Source organism: Manis javanica, chromosome 3 (genome assembly GCF_040802235.1).
Source record: "Manis javanica isolate MJ-LG chromosome 3, MJ_LKY, whole genome shotgun sequence".
Taxonomy (NCBI): Eukaryota; Metazoa; Chordata; class Mammalia; order Pholidota; family Manidae; genus Manis; species Manis javanica.
Genome location: NC_133158.1, coordinates 146,841,397 through 146,867,209, shown reverse-complemented (window position 1 = coordinate 146,867,209; position 25,813 = coordinate 146,841,397). Strand labels below are relative to the sequence as shown.

Sequence of the window (25,813 nt, the reverse complement as noted above, 5' to 3'; positions counted from 1 at the left end):
TTTGAGCTTTCACGGGGGATACCCGGTAACCTCTGGAAGCTAGAAGGTTAAGTAGAGAGGTAATGTCAAGTTGAGACTGTTCCCACGAGGGACTGCAGAGTAGAAGATCGTCTACATATTGTAATAAAGTGGACTCGGAGTGATCATGATGAAACTGTTTGAGGTCCTGAGCTAGGACTTGTCCAAAAATATGCCTTGTGGCAAAACTGTCTAAGTAAGTTGTTCAGAATGTCTCTTGCCTGGGTCCATCCAGGTGAAGGCGAAAAAATCTTGGGAGGAGGGGTCCAGAGGGATAGAAAAAAATGCGTCCTTGAGATCTAGGACTGAGAAGTGGGATGCCGAGGCAGGTATCTGCGATAAAAGGGTGTATGGATTTGGAACTAAGGGATGGATAGGGACAACGGCCATGTTGATGAGGTGATGGTCTTGGACAAGGCGGAAAGATCCGTTGGTTTTTTTAAACAGCTAATATGGGGGTATTAAACGGGGAGTGAGTGGGTCTGAGGTAATTTTTGTTCAAGAGATCTTGAATGATGGGTTGGAGGCCTATGAGGGCTGAAGTGGTTAGGGGGTATTGGGCCTGACAGATATACTGAGAGGGGTCAGGTAATTTGATAGAGGTAGGGGGACATAGGGCCTCGGAGGGGCTTGTAATGTCCCAAACTTTGGGATTTACAGGGTGTATGAGGGCGGAACCGGAGCTTTAATTGGGTAGAGGGGGGTCCTCGGCTATGAGGGCCATCAGAAAGGGAGTACTGGGGGCTGTGGGAGTGGATATAGTTATGGAAACGTGGAGGAGAGAAAGGATGTCCCGTCCTAGTAAAGGGATGGGACTCTGGGGCATAACCAGGAAGGAGTGGGAGAAGGGTATGGGATTGTCTTGGATTGTACATAAAAGGGGGGGGGGTTTAATGGGAAAATCTGTTTACCTCCTACCCCAACTATAGGAGTAATGGCTGGCATGGTAGGGTCCTGGTATTCTCGCAAGACTGAGAAGGTGGCTCCTGTATCTAGGAGAAAGGAGATGGGGCGACCGTCTACTGTTAAAGTAACCCTGGGCTCCTGTTTGGTGATGGAAATGGTCGGGCAAGAAGCCCCCGGGCCCCGTCAATCTTCTTCTGCCAACCCCACTACGGCGGGCTTAGGATGGGGGTTGTTCGTCCAGCCACCCCTTCGGGTGGTTGGGCAATCAGACTCCCATTGGCCCTTTTTGTGGCATCTGGGGCATGGGGTGGTAGGAGATCTGGGGGAGGGGCACACCTTTGACCAATGTCCCTCTTTTCCGCACTTGAAACAGGCTCCTGGGAGGGGGGCTTGTTTGTAGAGGGGCGCCCAGGTTGTGGTTTCATCAGCTGGGCCAACATTTGGAAATTGGCCTGATTAGCCTTTTGTTTATGGTGTTCTTTCTCCTCCTCCCAGTTATGGAAGCCTTTAAAGGCCACTGTTATGATCTCAGTCTGTGGGGTAGTGGGACCCTATTCTACCTTTTTGAGTTTAGCTTTTATGTTGGGGTAGCTTTGAGCTATGAAGTATGTCATAAGGACATGTCTTCCTTCAGGTGTTTCTGGGTCCAGGCTGGTATACTGTAATAGGGCTTGAGTGAGTCTGTCTAAGAACTCGGAGGGGGTTTCATCTCTCTTTTGAATTATGTCTTGGAGCTTTTGAAAATTGACTACTTTACGAGCTGCCTTTTTCAGACCTGCTATTAAGCAGAAGGCAAAAATATCTCGAGAGCGGAGACCCATGGCGGTGTTATAATCTCAGTGTGGGTCTTGTTCAGGGACAGCAGTGGGGCCAGGGGGATAGGTGGGGTCAGTCCTGTGGTTTTCAGTAGTATGCATTTGGGTGAAGTCCCAAACTTGTCTATGCTCTTCAGGGAGCAGAGTATTGGCCAGGAGCATGAAAATGTCATGATGTGTGAGGCTGTAAGACTGGAGGGTCCATTGAAACTCCCTGATGTATGTCGTGGGATCAGTGGAAAAGGAACCTAGGCGTTTCTCAAATTGGGCTAAATCTCCTAAGGAGAAAGGGACGTGAATGTGCATAATGTCTTCGGATCCTGCTACCTCCCGGAGAGGGGCGATAATTTTGGGAGGCCCTTGGGACTGAGTCTGAGGGGACAAAGATGGAGGAGGCTCCTGGGACTTAGTTAGAGGGGGGCTGAAAGGCTCAGGCTCGATCTGCAGGAGGGGGGAAGGTGAGGGGGACAGAGGTGGAGGGGTTGAGGTGGGGGAGGAGATGGTGGTGGAGGAAGGAGAGGAGGGGGAAGGGAGAGGATGGGAGGCTTCTGCGGGGAAGGAGGTGGAGGCGGCGGCCATGGTGGTAGAGGGCGTAGGGGTTGTAGGAGGGGGAGGGGCCGAAGGGGGAAGCCTGTATGGCGGAGGCTCGTCGGCTGGGTCAGAGGTAATCAAAGAGGGACTGGGTGTTTGGGGAGGGGAGGGAGACGGCCTGCAGGCTAGGAGAACTTGGGGCAGGGAACAGGTGGTGTAGAGGCTGGGATTTTGAGCTAGGAGGTGAAAAGCTTCGATATAGGGAATCTCCTTCCATTTTTTCAGGTGCTGGCAGTAGTTAAAAAGATCGTGAGTGATGTTAGGATCAAGAGTTCCCCCTGCGGGCCATTGGTTGTGATTGTCTAGGGGGTATGTCGGCCAATCTTGGAAGCAGTATTTACGGAGATGTTTTGGTTTTATATGAGGCATCAGGGAGAGGGTAGCCAGATGCTTAAGCAGGCATTCAAGAGGTGAACTTTCATGGAGGGATGAGGAGGCTCCCATGGCTAAAGGGCAGAGAAGGAGACAAACGGGAAGATGAAAGGAGATCCTCAGACTGGAGGCAGACCGCAAGGAGACAAAGGGTGTCCCCGATGATCCTTGGTGGTCTGCGGAAACTCGTATACGAGTCGGAATTTCTTAGGAAGTGTGAGTCGTCACCCAGGCTTCTCTAAGAAGGCAGAGTGCCGGAGTCATGAGGAACCTAGTACTAGGAATTTTCGGCGGACGGAACAGAAGGAGGAGGGGGGGAAAAAGGGAGTGTTCTCATCCGCAAAGTAGTCACCTCATTTATGGCTGTTGGAGGAGGGGCCTGAGGGTCTGCCGCAGCCGTGAAGACCTGAGGCGGTGAGAGTTCCCTTCTCATCCCCGAGTGTCAGGGCCTTGCCGGACGATCACAGTCAATGGCACTGCGATAGCTCGGGGGAGAGTGGCCCACCCCGGAGAAATTTTGCTTAAAAAGTTTCTGCACTGATGGAAGGGATGGTGAGTGCGTTTATGACTGTTGGAGGAGGGGCCTGAGGGTCCGCTGCAGCCATAAAGGCCTGAGGTGGGAATTTATGGCTGTTGGATGAGGGGCCTGAGGGTCCGCTGCAGCCATGAAGGCCTGAGGCGGGGAGAGTTCCCTCCTCATTCCCGAGCGTCAGGGCCTTGCCGGACAATCTCCGTCAATGGCACTGCGATAGCTCGGGGAAGAGTGGCCCACTCCGGGGGGAAAACTTACCTAAAGGCCAGAGAGGAGTGGTGAGTGTTATGAGCCAGCGCTGGGAAAAGAGGACGAGGGCAAGCTGCTGCTCGTGTCAGGGGGAAGACAGGGCCCAGTTGGGGTGTCCCGTCTCCCGGGTTTTGGCACCAATAAAAGGAAAGGAGTGACACACAGCAGCAATTCACCGGAGAAATCCGCTTTATTAGGGAAAGGTGCTGGGTTATATAGGAAGGGGCATGGGGTCATTGTGGAGCTACTTGTAGAGGGCTGTTGGCTGTTGGCTAGGTGCTGGGATTGGGAGGAGGGCGAGAGGTGATTGGGCTTCAGGTGGCACCGGCGGGAACCGAGGACCCTGAAGAGAAGCCAGAAGTTCGCCATCTTACTGGTGGGGGCCCTTCAGAAAGAGGTGCAGGATCTTGCCCATTCATTATCATTCTCTATCAACCACTGGATTTGGGTAGGGGAATAGGGTAGGACAATTTTCTCGGTGTCTTTACCAAATATTTTCCTGCTGTGGTCGTGTCTGATTTTTATCAGCTCAGCCACTCAGGAGGTATAGGGGATAAGGACTTTGGGTGGCGAGGCAGGTTAATGGACCCAAAAAAGGGGCCCCTCTTGCCAGAACACTCCAGTGCATGTAAAATCAGTAGCACAAATGACTAGGAGAAGAGGCTTCTCATAAGAGATAAAGGTGACCCTTTGGTTTAGAATTGTGGCTTCCACTGCCTTTAGGGCTTCTAGGGCAGAGGCTGTTAATGAGCGACTGGAAGTAGGATCTGGGTCCCCTTTAAGAATATCAAACAAGGGTTTAAGCTCTCCAGTAGTTAGCTTGAGATAAGGCCTGAGCCAATTGATATCTCCTAGAAGTTTTTGAAAATCATTTAAAGTTTTTAAGCAATCGGTTCTAAATTGAAACTTTTGTGAAAGAATCTTATTATGAAAGAGTTCAAAATCTAAAAACAAGTAAGGGGGTTTTAATTGAATTTTATTGTGGGCTATCTGAAGACCAGCTCTGGTAAGGGCCCTAGAAAGCTCTTGGGAATAAGCAAGGAGTTCAGTGGGGTTAGGACCAGCTATGAGAATGTTGTCCATGTAATTAATTAAATATATAGAAGGCCATCTTTGCCTAAATCAGTCTATAATTTGAGCTACAAATTTTTGGCACAGCGTAGGGCTGTTTGCCATTCCTTGGGGCAGAACTTTCCATTGGAATCTTGGCATAGGGCCTTTAAAATTAATCACCGGCAAACTAAATGCAAAATGCTTGCGGTCTTTAGGATGCAGGGGCAGTGTGAAAAAGCAATCTTTTAAGTCAATAATGATTTTACAATATCCTGCAGGAATTGCCACAGGAGTGGGGAGTCCTGGTTGAAGGGCCCCCATAGGTATCATAACTTTATTAATTTCTCTAAGATCTTGAAGTAACCTCCATTTTCCTGATTTTTTCTTTATGACAAAAATAGGAGTATTCCAGGGGGAGGTGGTGGGCTCGATATGGCCTGCAGCAAGTTGTTCCTATACTAACATTGTAGCTGCAGCCAGTTTTTCAGAAGTTAAGGGCCATTGATCAACCCATACAGGCTCTGTTGTTTTCCAGGATATTTTATCTGCATGGGGTACAGGTATGTCAACGGCTGTTAGGGTAAATTTTCATAGCCAATTCCAGCACGATCATTTTTTATGGTGACCAGGACTGGCTCTTTTGCGCCCTGAGAGTGTTTGCCCAACCCTTGCCCAGGGCGAAAGCCTTGACTGAGACATAATGAGCTTCACTTGAGAGAGTATTTTCTGAACAAGAGGGGGGGGCGGGGGGGTAGCTTATTTCTAAGTCAAGGTCACGTAATTGCCTAAGCAATTGGGATCTCTCCCTTTTGATCTGAAGCAGTGCCTTAAGGGACTGCACCTCCCGAGAGAGTTTAACAGTGGCTTGTCTAGTTATTTCTTCTAGATCGGGTTGAGTACAGAAAGGGGGTGGTATGTTATAGGGCGGTGGACATGCACCTAAAGGTGCTTGAGGGGGCCAATCAAGATTATGGTGCTTAGCGGCAGCGTCTTTTAGTTCGGCCTCCTCTTCAGGGGAGAGGGGATCATCATCAGGGCTGTTGGACTTGAGACTGGACAGGACTGGGTAAATAGATTTTGGGGGGGGTCTGCTAGACAGCAGATCATTATTAACCTTGGGCATGGGAATGGAGACAGAGGGACAATTAGAGGCTGGGGAGGAGGGACGAAGGTCCTTGGGGACCTCCTTTTTGTGGAGAGAAGTCTGACTGGTTTTAAACTTTCCCTTCAGATAATTTTCACTATCATCAACAATCTTTGAAACATCTGGGTGACAGTGGTGGACCTGCAACACATCATTTATGAGATTCCAATAAGAAAATGCCTGTACTGGGACCTTCTCAGGGCCAAAGGAACGATAATAATCATTCAGGTAGTCGCCAACTCGGCGCCACCATTTTTCATCTATAGTTCCTTCCTGGGGGAACCATGGGCAGACATCCTCTAGCAAGATAAAGAATTTAACTAAATCTTTTTCCTTAACCCATATTCCTTGTGTCTTGAGAGAAGCCTTAAGTCCCTTAACAAATAACTCATGCTTATTTAGTGTTTGCCGCATGATTGCGTCGCTTTCCTTACCTTTACTGATCTGTGTCACAGGCGGGTACTCCTGTGGTGATCTTCGTGCAGATCTTCACTCACTGGCAGGGTGGCGATCCAAAGAAAAAAGGACGGCCGTCCATATGAGCGACGTCCAGATCAGGCTCGAGCCCTACGTTGGGCGCCACTTGCCCCGGCCGGCGGGGAGTTCAACAAGGGCTCGAGGGGAAGTTAACCTGGATGAGAGACAAACCAGACACAAAGAAGGAGACCAAGTCGAAAGTCTGATCAAGGTCTCCTATGTTTTCCATTCTTAAGGATTAGTAGAAAGTGTTCAGTCTCCAGACTAACCTCTTAGAAGTGAATTTTAAGGTTACTGTGTAATAGATTCTGAACTATACACTGTTAAATAGAGCTCTTGGTTGTAAGTGAGTAAAGTCTAGCTTGAACTAGCTTAGGCAAAAAATGTTTACTGGATCACAGATTTCAAGGAAAAAATGGAACCAGGGAAAGACCTTTAAAGCTGGGCCTCAGGAATAACCTAAATAAAGGACATGACCACCCCTAAGATATTTTTTGTGTTTCTTCTCTGCTTTTCTTTGCATGTTTCTGTATTCTCTTGAACTACAGATCTACTTTCTCTATGTAGAAGGAAAAATGGTTATCCACAATTCCTAAGTTTTAGTTATATCTACTGCAACCTGAGAGAGACTGGCCACTGTTTTCTCTAGTCCCAAGAAAAAAACAATCCTGGAGAAGAACCTGATTGACTCAGTTTGGAGCAAGTTTTCATCCACTTAGTGGGGTTGGGTTGTAGAACATGAAATTTTCTGTGGAGTCGTATGAATTGTTGTTGTAAGACTTGGGTGGAAAGATACAATTCCTTGCATAAAGGCCTGATGATTCCCAAAGAAAGGTAATTATATTGGCTGGACAAAACCATGGATAACCACTTCATAAAAAAGAAAATGCAAGGTTTTTATATGCTTTTCCATCTTTTAGAATTAATCAGTAGAAGAATATTTATCACTGCCTACCATGTTACCAGAACTGGGAGAAAAAGTTTGGGGAAGTAAGAATCATAAGTTCTTGTATGAAAGAATAAATAATGTAATTTTTATTAAGAGTACTTTAAAATGATGGCAGCAGTATTTGGAAGTGTTTTATATAACAATGTGATTTTATTAAGAGCAACAAAAAATGATGGAAATTTCAATTTTTCTCTAAATTGTCTTCTATCCTCTTACCTTCAAGAAAAATACAGTAAAACATTTCACCTGCATTTTGTGAAATTATAAATTAATCCTACAATATAGAAATATGTGTTTTTTATTAAGTCAGGATTAAGATCTTTAACTTCTGCTTCTGCACTAATAAAATTAAAGTATATCATATTTTTTCAAAAAAGATCTATTATTTTAATAGAGTCTACATATTAAAAAGACTAGGGGGAAAAGAAGTACTAATCAAAGGCTTGAATGAAGCTCAAATGAGATTAACTCATGAGGTTAATTTAAAAGTCAGTGTTGATTCAATCCAAGGAACGGTACTATTCTCCCCCCTTTTTGGGAATGGGTGGGGAGAGAGAGCAAAGGGAAGAGAGAGGGGAGATGAAAGGGGAGGGAATGAAAATGAATGTGTGGTAGCAAAGTCAAGACAGTGGCTTATTATTGCTAGACTTTTCCTCATCCTCAACAGAGCAGTTACTCTTCAGGAATCAAACTATTAAGGAGTACATTTATTATCAATATACTGGGAGTACATTGATAATGTGTGGAATTATGACTCCAGTATAAAATTAAAACTACCTTAACAAAATAATATATTTTAATAACTAAGAACTTTTGTAGGCAATATACATGTGTATCACACTAATTTTATAAATAACAGCAATAGAATGCTACTCAAAAAGAAATTATTTGAAAATAATTTTTAAAAATACTGTTACTCTTCTATGCACTTGTGTGTTCGTGACATTGCTCATCCTGTGCATTCTCCTGTTGACATTTCTGAACTTGCCATACCTCTTGATAATAGATGAAGAAATTTGGTTTCTGCCTCTAGGATTTCACAAAGTGCTTATGATTTTTCTCTGCAAAATAAGAATTCTTTCCAGTTTTATTGAATTGTGATTTATCTACCTATATATTGGGCTCCCTGCCCCCTTTTCCCTACTCTCTTGAAAGATAATTGAATTTTCCCGATGTATTTAGATAGTGGTTAATTTCAAAGGAGCCATTACAGAAGGCACTACTTATAATTGGCTGTCATGTCAGTTTCTGAAATCTATTTCCCAAGAACTCTTAAAGTGCTATCTTGTTTTGATTAATTTGTTTGTTGCAATCCTAACTTTTCTCTTCATATTTGGATGCCCTTGCCTGTCAGATCTTGGTAGGATACAATCCTGAAAATCCCCCACTTCATTTTTACAGACCCTGAACTTCACTTGTCATCTTAGATTGCTGCAAACCAGTTTGAGGGAAAGACTAAAAATAAATCAATCCATACAACCAGGAACTTGACAGAAAAGACTATAGGTTAAGGTGGTAAAATCCCTAATGATGTGATTGACTTCTTTGTGTTTTCTAAAATGTTTGACTATAGAATGGAGGGAAGTTGAAAGGGTGTTTTAAAGTATTTTTATTTAGAATATTTAGAATATTTTCATTGATGTGAGTAATATCAATAGATGGTCCAAATAATTAAGAGGCCTTAATATACCTTTTCTATATTTTTTTCGCAACTGTGAATCTCACACAATCCATTCTAATCAAGTTGGCTAAGGGAAAAACTGGGAAATAAATAGATAAGGGTAATAAATGTGTTGTTCTCATGGTTGTGTTGGCAAGACAGTTGTAATGCAAGTAATTTAACTCCCAGTACAGGACTCTCTCCACTAGAATATGCTGTTAGTCCCTACTATTTTCAGGAGCACCCTTCTCACGGGACAACACCATGTCCTCATATCAACATAGTGTTCAAATTCTGTGCAGAATTATGATGGTTACAGAAAACTCTGTGCTTGCACAGTACAAACTGTATTGCAACATATTGTGAATTGTTTATTTCAGAAAGTTGATACAATATATACAGTGAAAGTGAACATTAGTGCCTTTCCAAGCATGTCATTTTTAACCACATCTGTTTGATTTGAAAGAAGAAAAGTAGACTTAGCTTAGCCAGAACAGAGTGAACTAATGTGACCTAAGTTCCTAGGGAGTATTGTCAGAAGGCTTGAGATGCGATTTTTATGTAACACTCATTTGGGAAACATATTAAAAGAAGTGACTTTAGAAAGTGCTTTAATGTGCATGTTATTTTAAAAGTGTAGAAAAGAGAAGAGAGATTCAAGATGGTGGTGGTGTGAGAGATGAGACAGAGAACTCCTCCCAAAACCACAGATAGTGCAAAAATATAGTTAATACAACTAACCCTAAAACAACAACAGGAAAGAAGGCTGCACCAGATTGCATACAGACATCACAAACAGAGGGTAACCTCACAAACAGAGGGTACCTCACGAAATAGGGTAACGTACCAAAGCCTTGATCCAGTGGGACCCAGGCCCTTCTCCCCCCCCAGCTCACTGGAGGGAGGAAGAGAAATGGAATGGGGAGGGGGTGGAAACCTAGAACTGCTGAACACCCAGCCCTGGAGGTCTGCTTTGTGAGCAGAAACCTACATTGTGTGTTGCTCTGGAGGATGGGGATGGGGAGCTGGGACAGGCAGAGTGTTTGGGAGCCAGATTCCAACCATTTGTGGAGGATGGGATCCACACCCAGCCACTCTTGGACAAGGGAAAGGCAGGCGGTCTGAGAAGCTTCCTAGCAGCGAAAGGGCTGCTGAAAGGGCGGGGTTTGCACTGAGCTTGCTGTGTGGGAGAAGGGATAGGGGGACAAGGTTGTCTGGGCATGCTCTGCCCAGCAGATTGGGAACTTTGAGGAGCTTCAGACACTCTGTCCCCCTGGCTGGCTACTCAACTCTGAGGCCTGCGACTGTGATTTACAGCCTGCTGCGACTTCCTACTGGCCTGACAGCACTGGCTCACAAACCAGCAGTCACTGCGCAGGTGACAGGCCAGTCAAAGCTAGGCCCCACATACAATAGCTAGAGATGCCAAGCACAGAGGCTTACACCTGTGTGCTCAGTTCACTGGCTCTGGTACAAGAGACAGGCATGGCAGGTGGGAATCAGGCAACAGATCTTTCCTCCCCCTAGGTACCAGATGCACTCCCCTATGACCCTCAACCTCACTCGAGGGGCTGAGCAGCTCCAGAGACTGGAGCTTCTGGGCACTAGAGGGCACCACACAGAAATATGAAACATCAAAAGAACATGGTTCAGACCAAAATCTCACAAACCCCAGAAAAAGGACCAAATGAAACTGAACTCACCAATCTTCCTGAAAGTTCAAAATAAAAATCATAAACATGCTTATGGAGCTACAGAAAAATATTCAAGAACTCAGGAATGAATTTAAGACGGAGATTCAATCATTAAGAAATTCCATATCTGAAATGAAACATACAATAGAGGGATATAAAAGCAGATTAGATGTAATAGAAGAGACAGTAAATGGAATAGAAATTAGAGAAGAGGAATACAAAGAAGCTGAGGCACAGAGAGAAAAAAGAACCTCTAAGGATGAAAGAATATTGAGAGAACTGTGTGACCAATCCAAAAGGAACAATATTCACATTATAGGGGTACCTGAAGAAGAAGAAGAGAGAAAAAGGGATAGCAAGGATCATTGAGGAGGTAATTAATGAAAACTTCCCCAATTCGGGGAAGGAGATAGTCTCTCAGGCCATGGAGGTGCACAGATCTCCCAACACAAAATACCCAAGGAAGACAACATTAAGACATATAATAATTAAAATGGCAAAGGTCAAGGATAAAGATAGACTTTTAAAAGCAGCCAGAGAGAGAAAAAAGATCACATAAAAAGGAAAACCCATCAGGCTATCATAAGACTTCTCAACAGAAACCTTACAGGCCAGAAGGGAGGTGCATGATATATTTAATGCAATGAAGCAGAAAGGCCTTGAACCAAGAATACTCTACCTGGCAAGATTATCATTTAAATTTGAAGGAGGGATTAAACAATTTTCAGATAAGCAAAAGCTGAGAGAATTTACCTCCCACAAAGCACTTCTACAGTGCATTTTGGAGGGACTGCTATAGATGGAAGTGTTCCTAAGGCTAAATAGATGTTACCCAAGGGATAGACAAAGAGTACAGAATAGGACTCGTAACACACAAAGAATGGAGGAGGAAGAAAAAGGAGGAAAAAAAAAGATTCTTTAGGTTTTGTTTGTAATAGCATACATAGTGAGTTAAATTAGACTGTTAGATAGTAAGGGCAACCCTTGAACCTTTGGTAAACACAAATCTAAAGCCTGCAATGGCAATAAATACATACCTATTGATAATCATCCTAAATGTAAATGGTCTGAAAGCACCAATAAAAAGACATAGAGTTACTGAATGGATAAAAAAACAAGACCCATCTATATGCTGCCTACAAGAGACTCACTTCAAACCCAAAGACATACACAGACTGAAAGTAAATGTATGGAAAAAGATATTTCATGCAACTAATAGGGAGAAAAAAGCTGGAGTTTCAGTACTTGCATCAGACAAAATAGACTTCAAAACAAAGAAAGTAACAACAGACAAAGAAGGACATTACATAATGATAAAGGGGTCAGTCCAACAAGAGGATATAACTATTATAAATATTTATGCACCCAACACAGGATCACCTACATATGTGAAACAAATACTAACAGAATTAAAGGGGGAAATAGAATGAAATGCATTCATTTTAGGATACTGCAACATACCACTCACTCCAAAGGACAGATTAACCAGATAGAAAATAAATAAACAGACAGAGGCACTAAACAGATGGACCTAACGGACATCTACAGAACACTCCATCCAAAAGCAACAGAATATACTTTCTTCTCAAGTACACACAGAACATTTTCAAGAATAGATCATATACTAGGCCACAAAAAGAACCTCAGTAAATTAAAAAAGATTGAAATTGTACCAACGAGCTTCTCAGATCATAAAGGTATGAAACTAGAAATAAATTACTCAAAGAAAATGAAAAAGCCCACAAACACATGGAGGCTTAATAACATGCTCCTAAATAATCAATGGATCAATGACCAAATAAAAACAAAGATCAAGCAATATATGGAGACAAATGACAACAATAATTCAACACCACAAAAATCTGTGGGATGCAGCAAAGGCTGTGCTAAAATGGAAATACATTGCAATAAAGGCCTACCTCAGGAAAGAAGAACATCCAAATGAACAGTCTAAACTCACAATTAATGAAAATCAAAAAGGAAGAACAAATGAGGCCTAAAGTCAGTAGAAGGAGGGACATAATAAAGATTAAAGGATAAATAAACAAAATTGAGAAGAATAAAATAGAATCAATGAAAGCAGGAGCTGCTTCTTTGAGAAAATAAACAAAATAAACAAAACCCCCTAGCCAGAATTATCAAGGAAAAGAGAGAGTCTACTCACTTAAACAGAATCATAAATGAGAAAGGAAAAATCACTACAGATAAGCAGAAATACAAATAATTATGAGAGAATACTATGAAAAATTACATGGTAACAAGCTGGATAACCTAGAAGAAATGGACAACTTTCTAGAAAAATACAACCTTTCAAGGTTGACCCAGGAAGAAACAGAGAATCTAAATAGACCAATTACCAGCAAAGAAATTGAATTGGTAATCAAAAAACTACCTAAGAGCAAAATGCCTGGACCAGATGGTTTTACTGCTGAATTTTATCAAAAATTTAGTGAAGACCTAATATCCATCCTCCTTAAAGTTTTCCAAAAAGTAGAAGAGGAGGGAATACTCCCAAACTCATTCTATGAGGCCAACATCACTCTAGTAGCAAAACCAAGCAAAGACACCACAAAAAGGAAAATTACAGACCAATAACCCTGATGAGCATAGATGCAAAAATATTCAACAAAATATGAGCAAATCAAATTAAAAAATACATCACAAATATCATCCACCATGATCAAGTGGGATTCATCCCAGTGATGCAAGGATGGTACAACATTCAAAAATCCATCAACATCATCCCCTACATCAAGAAAAAGAAAGACAAAAGCTACATGATGATCTCAATAGATGCTGAAAAAGCATTCAACAAAATTCAACATCCATTCATGATAAAAACTCTCAACAAAATGGGTATAGAGGGCAAGTACCTCAACATAATAAAGGCCATATATGACAAACCCATAGCCAACATTATACTTACAGCAAGAATCTGGAAGCTTTTCCCTTAAGATCGGGCACAAGACAAGGATGCTCACTCTCCCCACTTTTATTCAACATAGTTCTAGAGGTCCTAGCCACGGCAATCAGACAACACAATGAAATAAAAGGCATCCATACTGGTAAAGAAGAAATCTAGAGGGTGTTATGCTCAGTGAAATAAGCCGGGCAGAGAAAGAGAAGTATCAAATGATTTCACTTATCTGTTGAGTATAAGAACAAAGAAAAAACTGAAGGAATAAAACAGCAGCAGACTTACAGAACCCAAGAATGGACTAACAGTTACCAAAGCAAAAGGGCTAGGGTAGATGAGTGGGAAGGGAGGGATAAGGGGGGGAAAGGGGTATTACGATTAGCACACATAATGTTGCAGGGGAGGGATACAGGGAAAGCAGTATAATACAGAGAAGAGAAGTAAAGATTCTATAGCATCTAACTGCGCTGATGGATAGTGAGTGTAATGAGGTATGTGGTGAGGACTTGATAATAGGGGGAGTCTAGTAATCATAATGTTGCTCATGTAATTGTACATTAATAATACCAAAAAAATTTTTAAGAAAAAAAAGGCCATGAGACAATGTTTAGCATGTAGACACTTAAAAAAAAAGTGTAAAAAATAAAATGTTTTGTAAAACAAACCTTAGAATTCTTTTATGGGTAAGTATAAATAATTGGAGTTGACTTTTATTAAGGAATGTTTAATACAGATTTCATTTAATCCAGCTATACAGAATATAAGGTTAATTTCCTCCTAATATTTATGGATTTTTCCCCATTTATCAACCTTAGATGTGCTTATACACATTTCATGAGACTGTCTAGGTGTCTTTTTTTTAACTCTCATTTTATTGTTTTATTTTTATAAATTTTTATTGAAGTATAACATATACAGAGAAAAATGCATAAGTAATATGTGTAGAGCTAAATTACATTTTATAAAGTGAATTTCCTAATCAGCATCCAGATGATGAAATAGTACATAGCATCTCAGAAACTGTCTTGTGCCTCTCTTACTGTCACCCACCCAAAGGAAACTACTCTCTTGATTTACAACACCACAGATTAATTTTGCCTGTTTTTAAACTTTATGTAAATGGAATTATATTCTATATATTCTTTTGTCTGGTTTCCTTTACTCAATATTATGTTTGTGAGATGCATGCACCCATTTTGTTGTGGGTAGCTGCTGTTCATTTATTTGATTAATTTACTTTTATTAAAATGCCATTGATATACAATCTTATGTTGGTTTCAAATACACAACACAGTGGTTTAGCATTTACCCATATTGTTAAATCTTCACCCCCTTCAATGCAGTCACTGTCCATTAATGTAGTAAGATGTTTCAGAATCATTAACTGTATTCTCCTTGCTGTACTACCATCCCCATGATGAGTTTATATTGTGAATGTGAATTATTGTGCCCTTAATCTGCTTCCCCCCAACTTTCCCCAACCCCTCCCTTTTGGTAACCACTAGTCCCTTCTCAGTGTCTATGAGGCTACTGCTATTGGGTTCCTTCTGTTTTGTTTTGTTTTTATACCTCACAAATAAGTGAAATCATTTGGTATTTGTCTTTCTCTGCCTGAGCATAACACCCTCTAGCTCCACCCATGTTGTGGCAAATGGGAGGATTTCTTTTCTTTTTATGGCCGGATAATATTCCATTGTGTGTATTTACCACCTCTTCTTTATCCATTCATCTATTGATGGACACTTAGGTTGCTTCCGTATCTTGGCTATTGTAAATAGTGCAGCGATAAACATAGGGAAGCATATGTCTTTTCAAGTCAGGAATCTTGTTTTCTTCTGGTAAATTCCTAGAAGTGGAATTAGTGGATCAAATGGTATTTCTATTTTTAGTTTTTTGAGGAACCTCCATATTGCTTTCCACAATGGTTGCACCAGTTTACATTCCCACCAACAATGTAGGAGGATTCCCATTTCTCCATGTCCTCACCAGCATTTTTTATTTCTTGTCTTTTGGATAGTGGCCATCCTAACTGGTTTGAGGTGATACCTCATTGTGGTTTTAATTTGCATTTCCCTGATGATTAGCGATGTGGAGCACCTTTTCATGTGCCTGTTGGCTATCTGTATTCCTTCTTTGGAGAAGTGTCTGTTCATTTATTTTTAGTGCTGGTCAGTTTTCCATGATGTGAATGGAGAGTAGACATCTGTTCTACTGGGATGGGCATTTGGACTGTTTCCAGTTTGAAACTATAATCAGTGCTGCAATGAACATTCATGTGCATGTCTTTGGTGAATATGTGAGCTCATTTTGAGGGGATATGAGCTACATATAGAAATTCTGGGTCATAACCTATGCCTGTGGCCAAGTTTAGTAGATCCTACTATTTATTCAAAATAGTGTTAGTTTACATTCCCACTAGGAGTGTTTGAAAGCTTCTGTTGATCTGTAAATTATAATTGCTTTCCATTTCCCTTGATAATAAGTTTTAGTATTCCTTCCATGCCAGGATATAGAGATCTATTTCATTCTTTTTTATTTTATGTATCATATTCCATAGGAATATAACTTATTTAATATTCCTCTAATATTGACCATAAAGGTTTCTTCCTTTTATTTTTGTTCTTAAAAATACTGTGTAACTCCTAAACTTTAAGTGTACCCAACTTTTTACACTACAGATACAGTACATTTACATGTATAAATTATTCATTGTGTATGTATAAGTGATTGTTTTTTAACTTTTTATTTTTAAATAATTATAGACTTTAGAAAGTTGCAGAAACAATGCAGAGTTTCCATGTAACCTGCTTCCCCTAATGTTAACACCTTACATAAGTGTGGTACAGTTATAAAAGCTAAGAAGTTAACCTTATTATAATACTATTAAATAACCTACAGATTTTATTTGATTTTATCAGTTTTTCCACTATCATCTTTTCTTCCAGTGCAGGATTCCATCTGAAATCAGACATTGCATGTAGAGGTCATATCTTCTTCGTCTTCTTTGAGCTGTGATGGTTCTTCAATCTTCATCTTTGACCTGAGACTTTTGAAGACTCCTTCACTTATTTTGTAGAATACCCCTCAATTTTGTTTTGTCTGATGTTTACTTATAATTATAGTGAAATTATTCATATTTGGCAAGAATGGCAGGGAAGAATGTACCCTTCTCAGTGTATTGTATCAGAATGTGTATGATGTCAGTGTCTCCTCACAGGTGATATTAATCTTGATCACTTGGCTAAGGTGGTGTTTGTCAGGTTCCTCCACTGTAAAATTATTATTTTTTCTTTGTGATTAATAAATATCTTGGTGTAGGTACTTTGAAATACTCAGATATTCTGTTTCTCCTTAAACTTTCACACACCTTTTCAGCAAATATCAGTAGGTTTTGTTTGCAACAACTATTACTGTATTCTTCTAATGATGTTTTTCTCTTTTTCTCATTCTTTCTACATTTATTAATTGGAATATCTCTGTAAGGAAAAGCTGTTTCCTGTCTCCTATTTATATATCTATTTAGTTATTTATGAACATAGTATGGATTCATTCACTTTTGTTTTGTGAGTTATAATACAATACTATAGTTATTTATCTTATTGTTTAGTTGCCCAATGTGGGCCATTAAGAGTTCTCTCAGGTAGCATTTGTGCCCTTTTAACATGCCCCTATCTTCCTTTGAGATTTTCCTTACTTTCTGGCACATCTTAAATATCCCTGCTGCTACACTGGAACCAACCAGTCCTTTGGTTTCTTTTAGTTGGAAGATGCTTTGGTTTCTTTAGTTGGAAAATGGTATTTAGAAACCAAGATGTGGGCATTGAGTGTGCTCATTACTACTGTGGTAACCCTGCTTATGAGCATTCATTGTTTTTTTCTTTTTTTTGCCATTTGTACCCTTTCTCTTAGATTATGACATTCAGAATAGCCATTTATTCTTTTTTTGATGAATACATTTAAGGCTGTAAATTCTCTTCTGAGTACTTTAGTATATAGTGTTTCCATTATCATTTATTTTTAAATAGGTTATAATTTCCACTTTTATTTCCTCTTTGGCCCAAGGATCATTAGATGTATGCTTAACTTTACATGTATGCAGATTTTTTGACTGCCTTTTTGTTTATGTAAGTTTTTCATGTAATTTTAATTGTAGGCAATGAATGTCAGTATATGATTTTTTTCTTTTTAAGACTATATTAAATTTTCAATTATAGCCCATTACATGGTCAGTTTTTGTGGTTATATGATGTATTTGGAAGAAATGATTATTAGAGATAAGTTCCAATTACATATATACATCAAGTTTGTTAATTATGTTATTGAAATCCTCAATATCTCTACCTATTTTTTCATGCCATTGTGATCATTCCACTTCTGTGAGAAATGTAATACATCCCATTATGATTATTAATTTGTTCTCTCTCATTGACTTTTAACAGATTTTTCTTCTCTATTAATTTATTGTTTTTAGATGTGACTCCTGAAAACATTTGGTTGATTTTTTTTCTCTAAGTATGCTAAGAGAAATACTTGTCAGGGCACAATGTAGGGCTGAAAATAGGATTCAGTAAAAATATTTAAAAAGTGCACTTAGGCTTTCAGAACCTCTCTCCCATCATTCCTCCCCAGAGACTTATAATTGTCCTGACTCTGGCAGATGGCATAGGTATTATCAAAGCAGATATTTCCTACCTGATCTGTCCACAGAAGCTCATTATTTAACTATTTCTACACGCACAGAGAAGCTTACAGATAGCATTTTAGTACCTCATTCATTAGTTTTTTGAAGATAAATTATTATAATACCCATGAATACGGTTTCAAAGATTACCAAGATTTGCTTAGAAGCGTTTCATCTGTCTCTTTTTTTGTTTGCTGAAGTAATTTGAGGCAAATTCAAGACTGCATGCTATTTTCATTCCTGTTTAATTCAGTGTGATGTGCTATTTCTTTATTATTCTTCCCAAATTAGCAAGTTGTTCAGTATTATCTAATTCCAAGTCCATAATTAAATTTCCTCAATTAAAAAATTTTTGTTACAGTTTGTTTGAATCTGGTTCTATACAAGATCCATGTCATATTTGATTGTAACTATTTTGCTTCTCTTTTACCTAGAAACATCCCCACTCCCGTTTCTCCCTTTGTCATCTTTACTTGTAGAAAATGGACCAATTGTCCTTTAAGGGCCTCATTCATAAATGAATAGACAACAAAAATCTCCAGACTCTCAAGGGAAGCCACAAATGTGAAAGACAAAAGGAAGCAAAGAAAAAAAAAAAACCCTAGAGAGAACAGAAGCAGTGCAATGAGCTTTAAAGAAGAAAATATGAAAAGAATCGGTATAATTATCCTAAAAAAAATAAGAGAAGAAATTGTATCCATGAAATAAGAACAAAAGGTAGTGAAAAGATGGCCTTTTGGAGAATAAGAAATAATTCTTGGTAATTAAATGTGATAGCAGAAATTTAACATTTCATAGGCAGGATAGAAGATAATGAAAATAGGAAAAAAATGACAAAACTGGTATGATGGCAAAAAAAGTTAAGAAAGTAGCAGATCTCTCCTGGAGGTACCACATCCAAAATAATAGAAAGATGTTCCAGAGGGAAAACAGAAAATAGAGGGGAAGGAATTATTCTCCCTTGGGGAAAATTCCTGAAACTAAAGAACGTAAGTTTCTATAGCAAACATATATGTGCCCAGCATGGGAGATGACAAAAGACAAACATGAAGATATATTGTGATCAAATTTAAGAATAGTCAGTGAAAAGAGAGAGGTTTTAAAACGTCTACCCTAGGATGAGGGCAGGGTGGAGAGGACCTACCAAGTGTCCTATCAGACGGTTAGAATTAGAATGTCTTTGAACTTCTCAGAAGCAGCACTGGAAATTAGGAAACAGTGCAACAATGCCTTACTTTGCTGATAAAAAATACTTTTCTCATTTATAATTCTGTGTCGAGCCAAACTATCTAGACATTTTCATATATTCAAGTTCTCAAATTTGCCTCCCATGCACAGAAAAAGCTTCTGGAGAATTTACTCCACCAAAAAGAGTAAATGAAGAAGGGGGGAGACTTTAGAATCAGTATACAGGAGATTCGACATGATAGAGAGCTGAGGACGATTCCTGAAATGGTGAGGAGAGGAGGCCCCAGGATGACAGTTGCATAGTCGAACCAGGGCATAAATAGACTGGAGCAGAGGAACGGAGAGGTCTAGAATGGCTCTGTCTCCTGAAAAAGAATTGATGTGGAAGTGTTACCTGCTGTGTCTGAAGGTATCGAGAGAGGAAAATAACACATCTCAGATTTGGAAGAAGTGACAGTGATAGGTACACAGAAAACTAAGAAGCAAAAGAAATTTTCATTAATCAAAGGACAACAAAATGTTGTACAAGTTAAGAAGTGTGATCATGATATAACATGTAGCACACTCGTAAAGAATAACATAAACCTGAATAAAAAGGTTAATTTAATTATATTGGGAGGATGAGGAGAGGAAGAATGTATGTGTGTATGTGTGTCAATTTGTGTGTAAATATGTAGGTATATAGGTATGAGTAGGGGGGTCAATTCTTATTAGGATTGTGTAGAGAATGGGAGCTGCCTCCCCTAACATCCATTCTCCCTTCCTCCCTAGTAATAGAACTCTAGATACATCTGGGAGCTAATCTTTCCAGTTAAAAGGCTACATTTTCCAGCTTTACTTGTAGGTAGGTATGGCCATGTGTGTAAGTTCAGCAGAAGTATTCAGTGGTACTTCCAGGGAGCCTCCTTAAGAGGGACAAAGAGCCATTATTTTATTGCTGCTGGTCTGGAATGGGAAAGTAATTGTTGGGGTTTCTGGTACTATCATGGTCCGTGAAAATAAAGGACACCCGCCAAAGATGGTATACAAAAAAACTGAAAGAAATGTGTGGCTTTGATGACACTACAAAGCCACTGGACTGGCTACCAGTACATTTGTCTTATGCAAGAACAATATACTCTTGTACATTTAAGCCATCATGTTCAGGTCTCACATGTAGCAAAACCAGATCTTAATTGATTTGTAATATACTAGACAATATTTAGTGAAAAAAAAATTGGAAGTACTTGTTTGGGGCAGTGGAATCTGGGGTAAAAGAAAATTATTACTATTTTTTCTTATGACTGTTAGTAATGTTCTACATTTTAAATTGTGTACATGTACTTAATGAAAATTAAATTTCTATTTGTTTAGGTACATTTTAATTATTTCATGTAAAAATACATGTTCATTGTAAAAATTCAAACAGTGCAAAAGAAACAGAGTAAAAATTATGCCTCCCTTCAATATTCCTTGCTTTTCCCATGCCCATCAGTTCCACTCTCCACCCCAGGGATAATACCTATTTTATATGTGTCTCTCCATATTTTTTGTGTATTCATTTAGCATATATAAACATGCATAGTGTTCTTCTTTAATTTATTTGTATTAAAAGGGCATTTAAAATTTAATTTAACAAAGTACTCATAAGGGAATTTAAACTTGGAATGGATGTTGTTTGTTTATATTTTCAGAATTCAACATGCAAGCATGCAGTTAAAAAGTCAACAAAGTGAATTTCAGAGAGTACAGAAAGAACTGAGTCAGTCTCAAGAAGAGTTAAAAATTAAACAGAGACAATCACAAATCTTGAGGTAAGATTATCATTAAAGAATTGAAAACTAAAGATTGAAAAGATATATTTAATACTAACATTATAAACATTCAAACACATTTTAGTAATATAGTTTCTGTATTCAGTGTGGTTGAAAAAAATGGAAACAACTTCACTTTTTTTTAACCATTATTTCAATTGAATAGGTTTATTTTAAAATTTAAATCAGAAAAACACCTTGTTCTTATTTTGCAGTGATACTCAAATAAAAGCACAGTAACCAATTCACTTTCCTCTTTTTTGTTTCCTGGTGTGTTTGATTCCCTGACTGATATAGTCCCTTGACACAAAAAGTAATAGAGAAACTTTCCAAATCATGGTATCTTAAAAATATCCAGCATAACTGGTGTTAATTCTGCTGTTATATAATCTTTGGAAGGTATATAATATCTAGAGGTAAAGCCCAGTGTTTGAAAGAGACTACGAAGTACATTTTCTTTAATAAAAATGCAATTGAATATATTGAAAACATCATAAAGAATGATTCCTTTTCAAATTGAGTAATTTTTAGGATTTAGAAAAGGGAAATAAGTTAAATGAACATTATAAATAGCCACAGGTTCAGGGTGACTAAAAAAATACACCAGATGAATATTTTGAATGTTATCTTCTCCCTTTTTTTGGACTGATCCTTTGCTTTATTTTTTTAATTTTTTTATTGAGGTATTGTTGATGTACACTCTTATGAAATTTTTACATGAAAAACAATGTGGTTGCTACATTGACCCATATTATCAAGTCCCCCCCATAGCCCATTGCAGTCACAGTCCATCAGTGTAGTAAGATGCCACAGAGTCATCTAAAATCTCTGCCCTTTCCTTGAAATCTGTTATTCAACTGGCAGAATATCATCCAGGTGATCCCAACTCTATTATTTTAGTCAGGATCATCAGTGTTCAGTCTTTGTTCCTACAGTAGCTTTGGCCCAGTCTGCTAATGAAATCCCATTTGTTTTATCCACTAATGCTATCATGGATGATAGGATTGACTAATTTTTTAAGGTTATACCAGGACTAGATTAAATAATAATTCTGCTTCAAGATATTATGGACAGATACAATTAATTTTCATTGTTCATATTTTACATGTGATTTTTAGTATATTGTATGCTTTTGAAAAAACTTAGACATACATATTTAATTGTTAGTTTATTCTAGTTCTAATTTTGTCATTCTGAGTTATACTTTTAATTGCTTATTTTTTTCAAATGTTTTCAAAAGATCTGTGATTTTTATATATTTTTAGCTATAAGAACACAAATTGGAAGTCTAGGATCTCATTCATGCAAAAAAGTAGCACTTACTAAAAACAATTTTGGAAGTGACCACCCAACTGGATACTTAGTATAAATCAAAGTTTGTGAGAGACAAACAAAGATAGTTACTCTCACTCATAGGTACTTTACATAGGAAAAGGTAGTCTGGTGAAAAGAAAATCAAAACAAAGGTTGTAGATTTCAGTGATTTTGTTGCATTACTAAAAGTTTATTTTACACTAGTTTATTGATTATTTAAAAAATATTTATTAGAATGTAAAACAGTGATTTCTGTGGATAAACAAAAGGAGCTTATATTCTCTCTTAATTTGGTAAAGATGCATGAGCTTTAGCTACTCAGGTGTAATCATCTTTATTTATGAAGCCCAAAAAGAACTCTCAATAGATAAATGAACTATGTCTCTGAGTCACAGTGCTCTTTTTAAATTATTCTCTCATTTATTTAATTGCAATTGGGTTTAATTACCTAGCCTCCAGCAAAGTGTTCTTCATGCTCTATGTTTTCCTGACATCATTTCCAACCTGTCTCTTGCAAGGGAGTGATCAAGAGTAGGTGTAGTGTGCCTCAGTTGATTCAGCACATCGGTTATTCAGAAGAAAATGTCTCTTGAGAATGGAAATTATATTTAGAGGACCTGTAAAATAAACACTAGAAACATATGTAATATAGGTATACTTTACTTCACGTAAAATGGTATATAAATCCAAATTCCAAATCAATCCATATTTGAAATATTTTAGCAGTGTTTACTTTTAGAAGATTCCTATTGTGAATCTTTTATAAATTGTTTGAAATATAAAGCATTTGTGCTTTAATTTTTCTTATTTGTAAATCTAGACCGTCACCTCTGAAATTTTCACTGCCAAGCCCCCAAATCTCTCACAGCCCTCTCACTTTAATGCTAACTGCTCAGCCTCATTTAGGCTTCCACTATTTTTTTTTCCAACCATTTTCTGGCTTTACTTTGTTTCCCAGCTTTGATCCCATAGTTTATCACCTCACATCTATTTAAGTACATACATAAGTATTTATTTAGCTTTATTGTGATATAAGTACATACATAAAGTACAAAATCCACCCATTTTAAGTGGACAAAATAATGATTTTTAGTAAACCTACTGAGTTGTGCAAACTTTACCACATCTAATATTAGAATATTTGAGTCACACCAAAAAGATCCTTCTGCCATTTGCAATCAGTCTCTGCTTTTAGCACCAGTCCTAGGCAACCACTAACCTACTTCCATAGATTTGTATTTTTCTGGACATTTTGGATATATGGAATTGTACAATATGTGGTTTTTTGCATGAGGTTTCTTTCACTCACATTTTTGAGGTTCATCCTGTTGTATCATGCATCAATACTGCATTCCTTTTTATTGCTAAATAATATTCCATAGTATGAATATACCACATTTTATTTATCCATGTACCAGTTGATGGATATTTGGATTGTTTCTGCTTGTTAGTGCTTATTAATAATGCTATTATAAACATTCATGTATGAGCATTTGTGTGGGTGCATATTTCATTTCTCTTATGTCCCTATGTGTGGTATTACTGAATCACATGGTAAATTTATATTTAAGTTTTTAAGAAACTGCCAGAGTATTTCCCAAGTGGCTGCACCATTTTACATTCCTTCGAGGAATGAGGATTTAGGATCTCTGTATTTTCTGCTAGTACTTCTTATTGTCAATCTTTTTTTATTTAAGCCATTCTAGTCGGTATGAAATAGTATATCACCGTGGCTTTGATTTGTGTTTTCCAAATGATCAATGATGTTGAGCATCTTTTCATGTGCTTATTAACTTTTTGCCTAGTTATTTGGTGAAATATCCATTAAAATACTCTGCCGAATTTTTCATTGGCTTGTTTTTGTGTTATAGGGTTGTAAGAGTTCTTTATGTATTTTGGTTAAAGTCCTATATTTGAAATATGATTTGCAAATATTTTCTCCCAGTGTGTGACTCTATTTTAATTTTCATAATGGCATCCTTTGAAGGGCAAAAGTTGTTATTTTTAATGAAATATAATTTATCAATGTTTTCTTTTTTGGACTGAGCATTTGGTAATGTGTCTAAGACCTCTGCCTAACTAGAGGTCACAAAGATTTTTTCTCCTGTAATTCTAAAAGTTTTATAGTTTTTAGTTTTTGCATTTAGGTCTGTGAATCATTTTGAATTAACTTTGTGAATTATGTAATGGAAGTATCTAAATTCATCTTTTTCATGTGGATGTTCAATTGTTCTGGCACTATTTGTTTAAGACAGTTTTTCCATATTGAAATGTCTGGGTATCTTTACCTAAAATCAATGCACCATGAATGCAGGGAATTGTTTTCAGGCTATTTTATTCCATTAATTTGTATGTCTTTTCTTATGTCCATACCACATTCTCCTGAGTACTGCAGTTTTTATTAAATTTTGAAGTCAAGAAATGTAATTCCTCCAAATTTCTTTGTTTTCAAGATTGTTTTGGCTATTCTGGGTCCCTTGCATTTCCATATGAATTTTACGATCAGTTTGTCAATTTCTGCAAAATAGCCTGTTGGGGTTTTGATAGGTATTAGCATTGAATTTAAAGATAAATTAGGGGATAATTTCCATTTTAAGAACATTGAATCTTTCAACCCATGAACATAGTATATCATTCCATTGAGATTTTTAGTCCTGAGAGAGATGTTTTGCCTTTAGCATACAAGTTTTGCATTCCTTTAATTAAAATTTTTTCTATGTATATTCATTCTTCGTTTTGATGTTATTATGAGTGGATTGTTAATTTTATTTTTGGAATTGGTCGTTGCTAATGTACAGACATAAAATTGATTTTTCCATATAGATCATGTGTCCTGTGACTTTGATGAAACCATTTATTTTTTCTACTGTATGTGTATGCCTTAGGGTATTCAACGTAGAGGAAGTTTCTACCTAGAGGTGTCTACTAACTCCTTTTATCTCTGCTCATTTCATTGTAATTACCCTTAAAATTCTAGTGTTGATACCTACATACAGGTTGTTAAACACCAGGCCCTAATTTTTCTAGTACTATTCTAAATCCTCACTATTCTGCTTAGACTCCACTGTGCTACTCTGGGCAGCTGTGTCTCACCTCATATTTCACACAGAAAGTTAAGGTTATCAACACAGGCAGATTTGCCATGAATCAGATATGCTTAAGTTTTAGAACCCCTCACTCAGGAACCTTTTGAAGGTTCCAAGAAGACCCCTGGCAAAAGTAAGATGGTTTAATTGTAATTAGTTTTATTCTGTCTTTTTCCACTCTGATTTCCCCTCTTACACCTCTGATGTTGGTATACCATTGGAATAGTCACAAGCATTTGGAGGATCTGAGTAAGAAAAAGTTGAATTGGGGATACACTATTATAACTTCCATTGGGAAACAAATTTTAGAAAGCTTCAGTAATGGAAGCAAGATATTGCAGGCTACAAATTTGGATGTATATGAATTTTTTTAA

At 38.2% G+C, this 25,813-nt stretch overlaps 1 protein-coding gene across 4 annotated transcripts in view; it reads left to right on the top strand.

The window, feature by feature from the left end:
* Positions 1-25,813, top strand: part of LEKR1 (leucine, glutamate and lysine rich 1) — a 191,223-nt gene that overhangs the window by 66,158 nt on the left and 99,252 nt on the right. For 3 of the 4 annotated variants that reach the window (XM_073232180.1, XM_036997927.2, XM_073232179.1), the window contains exon 4: positions 20,920-21,039. In XM_073232180.1, the coding sequence (XP_073088281.1) occupies positions 20,920-21,039 (120 nt within the window). Of the gene's footprint in view, positions 1-18,492; positions 18,776-20,017; positions 20,091-20,919; positions 21,040-25,813 lie in introns of all 4 variants that reach the window. The other variant, XM_073232181.1, reaches the window with a different exon arrangement.